General features: G+C 62.0%; 1 protein-coding gene across 1 annotated transcript in view; it reads left to right on the forward strand.

Annotated features, from left to right (window-relative positions):
- The first annotated feature begins 511 nt into the window (after positions 1–511).
- Positions 512–13977, forward strand: part of ADAMTS7 (ADAM metallopeptidase with thrombospondin type 1 motif 7) — a 39035-nt gene continuing 25569 nt past the window's right edge. The window contains exons 1-4 of the mRNA XM_057303616.1: positions 512–817; positions 7442–7797; positions 9364–9529; positions 10466–10659. Coding sequence (XP_057159599.1) covers positions 709–817; positions 7442–7797; positions 9364–9529; positions 10466–10659 — 825 coding nt within the window. The 5' untranslated portion in view covers positions 512–708. The remainder of the gene's footprint in view (positions 818–7441; positions 7798–9363; positions 9530–10465; positions 10660–13977) is intronic.

Here is a 13977-nt window from a genome sequence, read left to right on the forward strand (position 1 = left end):
CACCGAGGACAGATGGCCGGGCGACCCCGCTTCAGCCCGCGCAGGACGGAGACTGGACACTAGGGCGGCGGGACCCGCCTCGTGTGCGAGCTGCCGCCCACCGGCCGGGCCTCTCTCCCGAGCCGGCTTTGGAGCAGGGTCCACTTGGGGGTCCCCGGGAGGCCTCCGGACCCCTTTTCCTAGGGGGCCCGGCCTGTTCGGGGAAGGCCGACATTCCGGAAATTCCGGCTTCTAGGGGGGCTTGGAGGGTCGCGGCCCGGAGGCCAGGCTCGGCTCCGCCGCCAGAGGGCGCCCGCGGCCGGGCGGGCGGTCGGGGCCGTCGGGGGGCGCCGCGCGCGTCCGGCCCCGGGTCCGCCCCCAAACAGCGGCCGGCGGGGCCCGCGGGGCGGCGGGGGCGGGGCCGGGCCGCGAGGGGCGGGGCGGCGGGCGGGGCGGGGCGGCCCGGCCGCGCGGCCCCCTCCCGCCCTCCCTCGCTCCTCTCCTCTTTCTTTCTTTCTTTCTTTCTCGCCGTCGGGCTCTCGGTCCCTGGAGCCTCCTGCGCCGCCGAGGGGGCGGGTCCTGCAGCCTTTGTTGCCGCAGGCCGGGTCCCGACGCGGGAGCTGCGCGCGGGCCGGGCATGTCCTGAGCCGGACCGGGACCGGGCAGCGAGCGGACGGGACGGACGAGAGCGCGCGCGCGGGGTCCCTCCCGGCGCCGCCCGCCCCGGCCATGCCCCGCCGCCCGAGCGCCCGCAGCCCCCGCAGCCCCGCGCAGCGGCTGCGCCCCCTGCTCCTCCTGCTCTGCGCCCTGGCGCCCGGCGACCCCGGACCCGCACCAGGTGGGTGGCCGCCTCTCCCCGCCGGCCGGCCCCGCGCGCCCCCCGCGCATCGGGGCTCGGGACCGGGTGGGGCCGGGGGCGAAGCCGCACACCCGGAGGCCCCCTGCCCGTGCCTGGAGGCAGCCCCTCCGCCTTCGGGCGCACGGCGCGGGGCCCCTCCGGGTCTGGTCCGCGGGGCAGCACGGAGCGCAGTCCGCGCGCGGAGGGCTCGGTGTCGAGCCTCGTCGGCGCCTGGTCCTCAGAGCAGCTCGCCGGGACGCAGCGGGCCGGGGCGCGGGGTCACCGCTCAGGGCTGCGGCGGGCGGTCGGCTGCGCTGGGGCCCGGCTCGCACGCCCCCAGCACTTCCTGCCTCCCCTCCCCCGAGTGTGCAGACGCCCGAGTGCAGCGGAGGGGAGCTTCTCTCCCGGCCCTGGGCTCGGCTCTCTCTGCCCCGCCCGGCCGGCCTCCGACGAGCCTCTGGCCCGCGTCCAGGTCCTTCCTCGGCCGCGGAGCTCCAGACGCGTCCGAGGCAGCCGGCCTGGGAGTTTAGGAGCGGGAGTCCAGGAGACCCCTGGCCCCGCGCCCAGGGAGCCCCTGGTCTGATGGGGGCCGGTCGGATAGCCGCGAGAGCCATGCCGGCAAAGCGGTCGGGAAGGCTTTGTAGGGGAGGAGAGGCCGGAGCCAGGAGGGACGGGGGATGGATGAACTCCGGGTGGGCTGGAGGGGGTGGGGGCGTCCCTGCGGCGGGACGTGGGCCGCGTGAGGCCTGCGTGCTGAGGATGGGGGACTCTTGCCTCCCCAGTACAGGGGCTGATTAGAAAAGCGTCGGGGCCGGAGTGTAGGAGGCATTTAAACCAGATCTTAGAGGTTTTGGGGAGTCGTTGAGGGGAGTAGTTCGTGGACGCGGGGTTTTGCGGAGGTGCCCTCTAGCAGCAGTGTGCACGGGGTGGAGAGGGAGCAGATATGTTCCATGCGTTCTTATTTGTCATCGTCTCTACAATAACCCTGCAAGGCAGGTGAGAGAGAGTTGTTTGAGGATCGAGGGGACAGCCTCAGAGAGTGTCCTGCCAGGTTGGGCGCCTTACTACTGCCTGAATCTTGTTTTCCCGCTGTCCAGTGCGGGGTCTGTGAGGACTGACCGGGTGATGGGATGAGGCAGCAGGAAGTGGTTGCTCCAGCGAACGTCCTGAGCCCGCACTTGGGCAGGCTCCCTGGCAGTTGTGGGAAGAATGGGGGGTCAGGACCCTCTCCACTTCCATGGCAGGCAGGACCTTGTATGGCCAGCCTCCTGCCCCTCCCGGGCTGTAGTTAGGTGGGCAGAATGGTATTTTCCCTGCAGGGTTCTTGTGAGGGGTCCAGATGCTGAATGTGAGTTGCTTAGCGTGGGGTAGAGTGACTGCCACAGAGACCCAGCGAGACTAGGGAGACCTTGGGGAGTCCTGTGGTTTGGACCTGCTGCTTGACCTTACCTGCCAGGGCAGGTCCCCTCTGCCATCTGATCTGCTGACCCTCACCCCAGAGTGGAATGTCTGTTCTGCTATCCCTGTAGGTACGCAGCGTGGGAACCCCCCATCTGCCCCCACTCAGGATGCCTGAGGCTGCTGAGCTGTCATTTTCTTTGGAGCTGCCCTGGGAGTCCTAGACCAGGGGCTCTACCCACTCGCCTTCTTTGAGACTAAATGGGCGTATCTTGGACTCACTTTTAGGAAAGTGTATCCTGACTTTTTCTGTGACAAATCAAGGGACTTGTTGGGTTTGATGGGACTGGGGCCCCGGTAACGTCCCCACCCTAATGCTGAATGGCACCCGTGAGCCCTGTGTGCATGCCGGACACACGCAGGGGGACTCGGGGAGGACGGCACCTGTTTTGCACACACGCACACCCTGGTTATTTTTTGCTCTTTGGCCTGAGCGTGGGGTCAGGTCGTTTGAAGGGCTGGACTCTAACTCTGGTTTTTGATAGAGAGGTGAGGGTAAACACATTGGCATTTCTCTGGTAGAAGCTGCAAGGTGACGGTTCTGTCACCTAGAGATGATATTCCAAGTATGTCACACCCCGTGTGGCAGGAGCTCAGTCCGTTCGGAACAGAGCTCCTGACCCGGCAGTCTTGCTGCCTGGCGCCCGCAGCCGAGCTCTCGCTCCGCCCTGCGGCACCCACAGAGCCTGGAACCCACCGTTAGGCCCTGCCAGCCTTGGGGGCGTGAGCGTGTCAGCCAGTCTCTGCCAGGGGTCAGCTGTAGGAGATGGTGAAAGGGCTGTTTACTTCATAACTCACTGGGTCCCCTTCATAAAATATTTTAATGGCAAAACAATATAAGTTACAAAAAAGATGAATGCAGAACAAAACAAGAAAATAAAAGTTATTGCAGAGTGATAACCTCTTTTAAGTCTTTATTTTTTATTAAGAAGCATTTTCTTAAGCCATTAGGCAAAGAGATAAATCAGGCTTTTAAGAAATCGCGGAGTATACTTTAGGACTCTCTTGCTAATTTTGGTCATAACTTCACTCCTGATTGCTGAGTGCCGTCTCCTGCTCTCAGCACCTGCACGGGCACTCATTCACCTCACACGGGCGGAGACAGCAGGTGTGGTGCTGATCTGCCCATTTTACAGGTGGGGAGACAGACTCTGAGTGGTTGAGTAACGGACCCATGGGCCAGCAGGTGCAGGTGGCAGAGCTGAGATTCTAGCCCGGCCGTCTGACTCCAGAGCGCACGGAGGCTTTTACCTGCTTTTCTGAACTTGATAGGCTGCTGCTTTATAACTCACCTTGAATTTCTGTCTTGCGATTTTGCTCAAGGTCTAGAGCGGGGATTCTCAGCACACCCCGGGGGACACTTGTTTGGAGTTCTCGGGGCCACGTCTCCCCCGTGGTTCAGATCCCCCCGTCACACTCACACCCTGACTCCCGCCCAATGCGCTGAACACGCTGCCGTAGTCTAGGCGCGTGCCGCGCAGCTCCTGTCCCTCGGGACCCGGGCACCCGCACACCTGTACGGTCAGCGGGCTTTAGCGGCCTGTGTGGGGGTTGCCCGAGCCCGGGGGACCGCTGGGAAGACTGAAAACGGAGCCCTGGGATGCGGCTGCTCCTTCCTGCCTCTTTGTCGTGTGCCGCTCCTTCTCTTCGGGGACCTGGGCTCTCCTTGCGGGCAGGGAAACCCGCATGATGATGAAGTGATTGCCCGGGCCGCACAGCTATGGAGTGGCCGAGTTGGGACCCGAACCTTTCTGTATTCAAAGCCCACGTTCCTGACAGTGCCTTAGTTTGCCAGCCCACCGTCCTATTTTACAAGCTCACCGCCTTCCGTTGCCCGCGCCGGTGGGACCTCCTTACACCCCTTTCTCACTTTCGAGGGGAAGGACGGTGTCTCATACGTTTTCCCAGACTTTGGCGCACCCAACACTCCCTCACAGTTGGTAGCCCGGGCTGACGCCGCAAATGCCACGCACCAGGGCGGTATCACGTGTGAACAGACCCGGTGGGCGGCCCGTCTCTTGTTCCCCCATTTCTGTTAGAAGTTCGGTGCTTTAGTCATTGAAAGACAGTGCAAATAGGAGGCCAAAGGGCAGCCTACATTTAAGGACAGTTAGGAACACAATGGGGGCAGTGAGGACGGGTGGGGGGTACGGACCCTCTCCAAGAGGGCTCCTTGCTCCACGCCAGTCACTTCTGCGAGGTAGGAATTGAGGTCTGACGTGGCTGGATAAGCCTTTTCAAAGGAAGCTGAAAATTGAGATTTTTGGACAAGATCATTGTCATTTTTAAACATAGGCGACCGATTAAATATTTTTCAATATTTGTGCGTGCCAAAATGAACAAACAAGATCAATGAACTGACAAAACCAAGTCTGGAGGCAGTGCTCGTGGAGCTGTAACCCCGAATGCCCTCACGAGGACGTCAGAGCAAGGAGTCTCTAACTGGCCAGCCCGCTGGCTTCCAAAGGTCAGCCTCAGAAAGGGTCACGTCACAGTGCCTGCGAGGCTTCGGAAAATACAGATTCTGGGGCCCCAAAGCCCTGGGTCTATGGAGTCAATCTGTGGGCTGGGTCCCAAACCTCTGCTGACATCCGGCCAACTTCGCTCCCCAAGGAGGATTTCCGGACTTCCCTGATGACCACAGCCCCCTGAGGCTCTTGGTAAAAAACGCAGCTTCCCAGTCCCATTTCCTGGAGACGTTGATTCAGTGGGTCTGGGATGGGGCCTGGGAATTTGGTTTAATTTGGTTTTAACAAATTCTTATCCGAGAAGTCTGGAAAATCCTTGCACTCATGTCCTCCAGAGACTGGGAGAGGGAAGCTTTGCCCAGAACCACACGGAGTGACCCCACCCGTCTGCCTCTCGACTGACCCTGCGGGCTGCCCACCGAGCAGCTGTGGACACTGGGGCACATTCTTGGGGGGTGGGGGCACACCACTGGTGTGTGCAGGGCTCTCTGCACGTGATTTGGCAGCAGACGGGCGAGTTGGTGTCTTCAGCCTGGCCGGGACGGAGCTTTGGGCTGGGCTTGGCTGCCCTCGCGGCCCCAGCACACAGCCACAGAGAGGGCCCTGGTGGGATGTTTGCAGGGCGCCCAAGCATTCCTATGGGCTGAGAGGTCATTGTCCTGGGCGGCCGGGATTTCGGAGAGCTGGGCATACACCCAGCTGGTTGGGGCAGGACCTCGGGCTGAGAGAAACATCAGACGGGCCAGTTTCTTAACTGCTTCTCAGCCTGGGTACGGTAGCGAGGGAAAAGGGCACGGGAGCATCAGCCCCAGGATCTCCGGCCCCCACGGCGGCCCTGCTCTGATGTGTCCGTGTGTCCACATGAGATTTCTTTTGAAGATTAGGTCTGGTAGCTAGATAAGTTTGAAAAACTTGATCTAGGGCAAGTCCTTTATGTCAGCGATGGGGAAACAGGCCCAGCAAGGGACGGACTGCTGCTACTGCAGAACGGTGTCCTGAAGAGACTGAAGCGTGTGGGAGACTTGGAGCCCAGGCTCTGTTCCTCTCGCTGTGTGGCTCTGGGCCAGCTGTGCACATCTCCGAACCTCCCTTGGCTTTCTTCGGAAGCAGCCTGCAGACTCCGCCGCAGGTGTCCTTGCCTGGAATCCACAGCCCCAGGAACGTGGGCAAAATTGAGAGGGTCCATGAACTCGATGGGGGGATATTCCATCTTTGAGTTTACCTCTACGGTAGCGTTTCCTTCGGTTATGCATGTCCGCACCAAACCGCGTACCGTCAGCAGCATCTGTGACTGTTACTGAGCCAGAAAACCAGCGTATTTTTCTGTCTCAGATCAGACCGATGCCCCTCACTAGTGGTCGTTAAATTTGCCCTTAGCTGTTGCTTAATGCATTCGTGACGGACGCTTGAGTCTCTGCCCCACGTCCAAAATTATTTTGATGACTGTATTTCAGTATGATCCATTTCCTTGGCACTTGCTTGCATTTTATCTTACGCATTTGAAAACGTTATTCTGAGAAGGGGTCCATGGCAAACAAAAAAAGGGTTAAGAGTCTGGTGTTACTGGGAACTCCAGGAGGACGACGACAGGGATTCTGCCAAGTGCAAGGGCCTGAGCGCAGGTCTGCAAATTTTTTCCAGGCCTGGAACCTTCTCTTCAAATAGAACTCTTGCGTGTAACAGAAAGAAAGCAGAGCTCTGCTGGGGCAGGGACCACGTGTCTGGGTGGTCCTCCTCTGTCTCCCCATGCCAGGGGTCCTCGAGGCACATGCAGGGTGCTCTCAGGCACCCTCCGGCCCCTGAGAGCACATTTAAAAATCCACCAGGCTCTACAATTCACCCTAATGATCATAATTGCCCGCACATGCAGTCAGCGGGCCAGGCATGGTGGGGTGAGGGGGGTTCAGTTCACTAATTCTCACAACAGCCCCAAGAGCACAAGCGGTGAGTATCCCCATTCTGCAGACTCTGGGGTTACTGAGAAACTACTAAGACTTAACTCCTGAAAGCACTGAGACCCTTTTCTGGCCCGTAAAGTCTCCAACAAAGACAGGATTCTCGTCCTCCTGGGGTTTACACTGGGAGAAAATAAGACAAGTAGAAAAAAATAGTTAAAATGTTAAGCCACATGGTGTGCCCCACGTGGTATGGGGACAAATAAAGCAGGGAAGAGGGACAGGGAGCTGCCATTTGGAAATAAAGCGGTCAGGGGAGGCTTCCGCGAGCCCTCTGAGCAGGACTCGGAGGTGAAGGTTTCGTCCTGCGGCTGCGCAGCCTGGGAGGCAAAGTGAGTCCACCTGGAGCGCAGAGCCCGCAGCGTGCGCCCCGGGAGCAGGTGTGAGGCCTGTGGGCTGCGTGGCAGGAACTCGAGCAGGTGTAGCGGAGATAAGATTGAGGGATCAGCACCTTGCCCGGGGCCCCCGTGGCTGGTACCAGAGCTTTGCCTTTTTCTGAGATGCGGCCACAGCAGGGTTGGGGGCTGGGCGTGGGGGTTTGGTCCGTTCGTTTGGGATGACTCCCTCTGGCCGCCGTGCCGCAAGCAGCCTAGGGGCGTGGGGGGGCGGTTGGGGGTTATCGGAGTAACCCGGGCAGAGAAGCGGGCTGGGGGAAGCGAGGTTCTGGGGGGGCCGGCGACACCTGGCCTCGGCCTCCGCCGCCACCCCTTCAGCCCCGGTCGCCACCGGCTTTCTCCCCACAGGGCGCGGCACGGACGGCCGCGCGGCGCTGGACATCGTGCACCCGGTGCGCGTGGACGCGGGGGGCTCCTTCCTGTCCTACGAGCTGTGGCCGCGCGCGCTGCGCAAGCGGGACGTGTCCGCACGGCGCGCCGCGCCCGCATTCTACGAGCTGCAGTACCGCGGGCGCGAGCTGCGCTTCAACCTGACGGCCAACGTGCATCTGCTGGCGCCCGGCTTCGTGAGCGAGACGCGGCGGCGCGGCGGCCTGGGGCGCACGCACATCCGCGCCCGCGCGCCCGCCTGCCACCTGCTAGGCCAGGTGCAGGACCCCGAGCTGGAGGGCGGCCTGGCGGCCATCAGCGCCTGCGACGGGCTGGTGAGTGCGCCCCCTCCAGGTCGGACTGGCCCCTCCCCGGGGGCGTCCTCACGCGTGAGCGGGAGCCGGAAGCCCCCGCAGGCCGTGTTAGCACAGTCCGCTAGGGCGCGTGGGGGGGGGGGGGGTCTCCCTTTCCCAGTGTGGAAGCTGCAGGTGCAGAGCCGACTTTGAGAATGTGTAGACCAGGTAACTCCTGGAACAGCTCAGTCCTTCTTCCTTGGGAGCCTCGCTTATGACTGTGTTCCCCCACGGGTCCCTTTAGGTGGTTCTTCTCGGGGTCACGCAGCCTCCCAGTACCTTTCCTCCCCGGACGTGAGGCCCCAGCCGCCCGCTCCTGGTGGAGGTGATGCTGGCTGTGGCTTGCAGCCTTAATTGCCTCCATGTGCTTGGGTGCTGGGTTGGAGGGGCTCCTGCTCTGGGCAGTACAGGCACACTTTCTGCTCCGGGCTAGGTGACCGGCTCTGCCCTCCCCACTCTGGGAGGTGCGGGTGGGGTGTGGGAAGAGCTCGGGGGACGTGTGAACGTTGTCAGCCATCCACCGTTCCCCAGGAGGGCCCTCGGGTCAGTGCTCAGGAAAAGCCATGGGCTGTAGCAGGACGGGGCCTAATGACAGACAGCCCCCACCACAGCTGCAGGCCATCTAGACCCCGGAGAGCCTGGGCCTGTGCTCCCTCATTCCATGGATCTTGTTGACTCTCTGTAGCAGCTGAGCGTATGGGTGCCATTCCCACTTATAGAAGAGGAGACGGGTTCAGAGGAGCACATTGCCCACGGCCACCCAGTCACGCACTCAGACCCGGTGGTGCAGTTTCGGGCACTCGGGGCTCCCGGCCCTGCACATCCCAAGGGGCAGACTTGGGGCCAAGGAGGGAGCTGCAGGGGAGATAAAACCCTTCTCCCTCTTGGAGGCCTGGGCTTCCTCTGGAGGTGGTGGGCTGCCCAGGGACACTTCCCAAGGCCCACCCATCCCCTGGCCTCTCTGAACCTTGGCAGACATGCCCGAGACGGCCCTGCCTGCCTCCCTGCTCTGGCAGGCCCTGGGACCAGGGGGTAGGGTATCCTGACAACAGTGGGCATCCTGGTGGGTTGGGTGTAGCCAAGCTGCACTGCGAGTGATTCATCACCTCAGGGAGATTGGGATGCAGGCCATTTGCAAGAGGACACAATGGCTGGCCTGCCGAGAAGAGGGAAAATGGTCTGGATGCCCGGCTGACTCAAGACGGCCATCCGGAACTGGGGGGAAGATGCCATGTTAGATTTCGCATAGCCCTGTTTCCTGCTTCTGACGGGGTGGGGAGTGGGAGGGGGCGTCCTGAGATTAGCCTCCGACTAGCCTGAGGTAGCCTCTGGGCTCAGCCTTGGGCTGTGTGAGACGGCAGGGAAGGCCATGCCGGGCAGAGGTTCCAGAGTGAACGAACGCCCGCAGGGAGGAAAGCACGTGCATTTGGGGTGGGTCAGGGGTGCTGGGAGCCGTGTGGGCTCAGCTAGGCAGGATGGGCCTCGGGGACGGGTAGGCAGAGCCGCCCGGTGCTAACCCCTCCCGTGAGCCTGGCCCTTCTTTCCCAGAAAGGTATGTTCCAGCTCTCCAACGAGGACTACTTCATCGAGCCCCTGGACGCTGTCCCCGCCCGGCCCGGCCACGCCCAGCCCCACGTGGTCTACAAGCGCCAAGCCCCTGAGAGGGAAGCAGCTCGGGGTGACGCCACGGCGCTGGGCACCTGTGGGGTACAAGGTAGGTGCCTCTGCTGCGAGCTCTGGGGGAGGGGATGGGCCTGGAGGCATTGAGCTCCTTTCCAGAAGCCTCTCTCGTCAACACCTCCATGCTCAGCTCCCCTGAACCGAAGGGACACAGGCAGATCGACAGACACATCACCATAGTCTGTGCCTTCCCAATGGGCCACGGGCCTGAGGCGCATGCCTGGCAGGCCTGCCGCAGCTGAGGCCCTGGCGGATCCCTCTCATGACCCCCTCACCTGCCTCCCCTTCTCACTGCCTGCCACACCTAAAGCTCTGTTAGCCGTTCTTCCCTGAGTGGCCAGACCCATCAGGGCAGCGAGGCAGGAACCTCCCTCCCTTCCCCACTCTGGGCCCAGCCCAGAGCCGCTGACCTATTATTGGGGACCTAGCTCCAGGACCTCCCTGCAGAGCGGCCACATCGCTGGCCAGTCCAGGCAAGGAGCAACCACCAAGGGCTGCTGGAGTCTGGGCCCCACTCGGCCAGCATGCTGGCCACAGCTCAGGGCCTCCATTCGTTGGAACAGGCATCTAGACTCGCACTTTGGGCCTCAGTCCTCCTGGCTTCATGGATGTGCGTCCTCCTCTGCCTGGGGCAGCCTGAGACAGTGGAGCAGGTCTCCAGTGGGGACAGCCTCTGGGGGGGGTTGGGCCCTGGGGTAGGGGCCCGGAGCTCCGTGCTGTGTTCATATGTACCCTTTCACTGTGCTCCAAGGGCACCTCTGAGGCTCCCTAGCTGATTCCTATTTATAGTTGGGATGCTCTGGGTCAGAGGAGGGCAGTGACCGGGGCAGGGTCACACAGCGCAGGTCTGGGGCAGAGCCACAGTGGGAGCCCTGCGCCGCTCCCCCGGCCGCTCTGGCTGCTGAGCAGAGGCCCTGGAGACACGCGCCCCGGGCTGGCCGCTAACCCCCACCCCGCCTGGGGCCCGCAGCGTCCGCGGAGCCGGAGGTGCGGCGGGAGCGTTGGGAGCAGCGGCAGTGGCGGCGGCAGCGCCCGAGGCGGCTCCACCAGCGCTCAGTCAGCAGAGAGAAGTGGGTGGAGACCCTGGTGGTCGCCGACGCCAAAATGGTGGAGTACCACGGGCAGCCACACGTCGAGAGCTACGTGCTGACCATTATGAACATGGTGAGGCTGCGCGGGGTGGTGGTGGGTGGTGAGGTGAGGGCCACCAGCGGGCTGGACCCCAGGCCTGGGCAGGAGGAACAGCGTCCAGCTCTGGAGTCCAGGTGGGGCAGGCCGGGCTGGGGGGGAGTCACCAGGAGAGAGCCGGGCTGGGGGCAGGGCCTTGGGGGGCTGGGTGTCAGCCCCTCACTGGCTCCACTGGCTTTGGTGAGGAGCCTCCGGGACGGAGCAGGGGGAGTGGAGGCAGGCGGTGGCAGGGGTGGGTACAGCTACGGTCCCACACCTAACTGGGGGAGCCCATAGTCGGGTTGGTTCATTCATGCTGGTCTAAGCAAACCTTCGTCCTTTGTGCTGGGGACATGGAAGTGTCCAGTCAGAGCGGCCCCTGCCTGTGACACCAGCATTCGTGAGAGTTCAAAGGGTCTGTCCAGTTTTGCAGTCCACCAGCTGCTGACCGCAGACAACACTTAACCTGTCTGAGCCTCAGTTTGCTCATCTGTGAACTGGGCATGATGATGGTAGCTGAGGCTGCTCCTTCTGACCTGGGCCCCACTTGCCGGTTGAGAAAAGTAGGCTGTGAGAGGGTGAGTGAGTCGCTCAGGTCACACAGCGAGCGAGGCAGGGCAGAGCCAGGTGGGAGCCCAGGCGTCCGGTCTCCCTTGGTGCCCTGTGGCTGTCCGGAGCTGGTGATCCCGGGACTGCCTGTGGTGCCGGCCACTCCCTTCCTGCGGTCGCCCCGGGACAGGAAAGATCTGTGCCCCAGCCTTAGCAGGCCGCCCAGTGGGCAGGCCACTGCCACGTGGCCCTGCTGTCCTGGGTGACTAAGGGTGTGTGCTCTGCGTGCCGGGCCAGAGCCGGTTGCTTCCCCTGTACCAGCCCCTCCCCTCCTGCAGTCCTGAGACATCCACCGTCTGTCCGCCCACATCCAGTGGTGAGGCGGGGGCTCCGGGACAGGAGGGGCGTCCGTCCGTGGCCCCCGGGCCCCCACTGCTCCAGCCTCACCAGCGCGCTCAGCTCTGGGCCCGCTCCTGCCTGGTACCATCCTTAGGCCCCCTGCACCTCACGGGGTAAGAGCCTTCACCTCCCGCCTGGCCGGGGAGACTCAGAGCCCAGCCAAGCCTCTGTGCGGCCTCGTCTGCCCAGCAGGGGGACCCTCTACAGGCCAGGGTTTGGGGGACTCTTGACAGACAGCAGGGCCTGGCCCCTGCGGAGGGGGGGAGGGCGAGAAAGGCCAGGTTCTGAAGTCACAGGGCCGTCCTCCCGTCTCAGGGCTCAGCCCAACAGAGGCCCGGGAGCTTGGCTGGAGCCGCTGGCCATTCATTTCCCCTCACCTTTCCTGGGTGTTCCCTGTAGGCCAGGTGCTGAGCCCTCCAGGCTCTCCCATGACATTCCCTGGGGGACGGGTCAGCCATGGTCCCGGAGCCTGGCCCCTTCCTGCCTCCCTGTCCAGGCGCACAGGACCCAGGCATTCACTGTGTGACCCCATCCTGGAGGAGGGGTCTGGCGCTATCACTCACCTGCTCGACTGTATCAGGCTTTCCTGAGCTGGCAAGTCCAGCATCGGTCAGGACAGAGGGGCCCGCCCAGGAGCCTCACAGTGCCTGACACCTGGGGAGGTGGCAGGGACACGGGGGGCACGGACAGCCTTGTGAGCAGCTGCTTGTCCGGTGTCCCACAGTGACTGCCTTGCCTCCGCCTCACCGCTGTTTTCTAGGGGAGGGAACAAAGGTTCAGAGAGGCCTAGGGACTTGTTCACAGTCGCACGGCTGGTTAGTGGCAGGGCTGTGTGCCTCCAGAGCCCCAGTGTGTGCCAGAGACGGGCAGCCGGGAGGCTGTGGTGACAGAGCTTGCTAGAAGGGTGGGGGAGCAGAGCGGTGGAGGTGGGGAGAGCTTACCCTCTGTGTCCCTTTGAGGCAGATGCGTGTTCATTGAACGCTCATGTGAGAACAGGGTCCCATGCATGGGAAACTCTGGCTCATTGTAACATTTCTCAAAGAACGTTCTAGGGAGGACTTACTCCAAGGGATGCTAGTAAGTGTTCTGTGAAAAAAGACGCCACTGTTGAAGAGGTTTGGCAACAGGGGTTAACAAAAAGGAACACAGAGTTGTTTACTGCGGGACTTCTCAGAGCCTTCAGAGCTAATAAGCATTGAGAATCCCTACAACTGGACAGACGGCATTTTCCAAAGTCAAGAAGAGCAGGGGCTTTGGGTCACACCTGGTTCTGATCCCCAATTAACCCTCTCTTGGAGCCTCAGTTGCTCCACCTGTAAATGGGGGTAGTTACGTCTACGTTAGAAGTGAGACCATCAAACAGGACGCTGCAGGTAGGACGCTCCATACAAGGACTGTTCCTGTTGGGCTTGGTATGTGTCCGCCCAAGAGCCCCTGGCCTCCAGCCCCACAGCCCCCTGCAAGGCAGCGTCACTCTGAGGGCCTCCGACAGTTCGTCAGCGTCCTCTTTGTGCCAGACCCAGATCTGCGTCTGGGAGCTCAGCTGGGTCTGCACTAGGCTTCACAAGACAAGTCTCCCGCCTGCCGCACTTTGCATCCCTAGTTCTGTTTACGCTGTCTGAGGACATTGGCCGTTTATGAGCAGCTCGTGTCGTACGGTCGGCTCAGAAGCTTGTGGTCCCCTGTAACCCCCAGATTGTTCACGCACCGCACACCCGGGCTTGCTGTCCAGGCCTGCAGCAGAGGAGGGCTGGGCTTCCTGGGGACCAGTTATTTCTGTTGAGTGGGTCAGCGAGTTACGACTCTGCTCCCTCCAGAGCCTCCAGTGTCTGCTTTGTCCTCATGCTTCTTGAGGGCAGAGGTGTTCCACGTGCTAAGGGACGTGGATGGAGCTGCCCCCAGCGCTAACTCGGGATACAGGGGCCAGCTGTCGGGACAGGTCTTAGCAGAAACTCGGGGCTTCCCCACCATCCAGACCCACTTTGCTGGGACCTGCTGCCAAATCCACCTGTCTCTCGTCCAGGAAAGACTTGTTCTAATCTTTCTCATTTTCCACTACTTTAAAACGAGACAGTGCATTGAAAATACTTAGCGAGTGCCCAAGATTCATTCGTTCGGCTATTTCTTGAGAGCCCGTCGTGTGTCAGGCACTAGGTGGGTCGCTGGGCTGTCAGAGGGAGCCCACACAGACGCGGCTTGCGTGGAGCTCGGGACTGGCCGAGGAGAGCGACATCAGTGACACCATCCTCCTGAGGAATGTGCAGGTCAGCAGAGGGCTGCTAGGAAGGACAAGTTCATGGTGCTTTGGGAGCGGCCGGTGGAAGGAAGGCTCCCCGGAAGACGTGCTGGAGGGTTGAGAGCTGGAAA

The sequence above is a fragment of the Ursus arctos genome, unplaced genomic scaffold, assembly GCF_023065955.2.
Source record: "Ursus arctos isolate Adak ecotype North America unplaced genomic scaffold, UrsArc2.0 scaffold_28, whole genome shotgun sequence".
NCBI lineage: Eukaryota > Metazoa > Chordata > Mammalia > Carnivora > Ursidae > Ursus > Ursus arctos.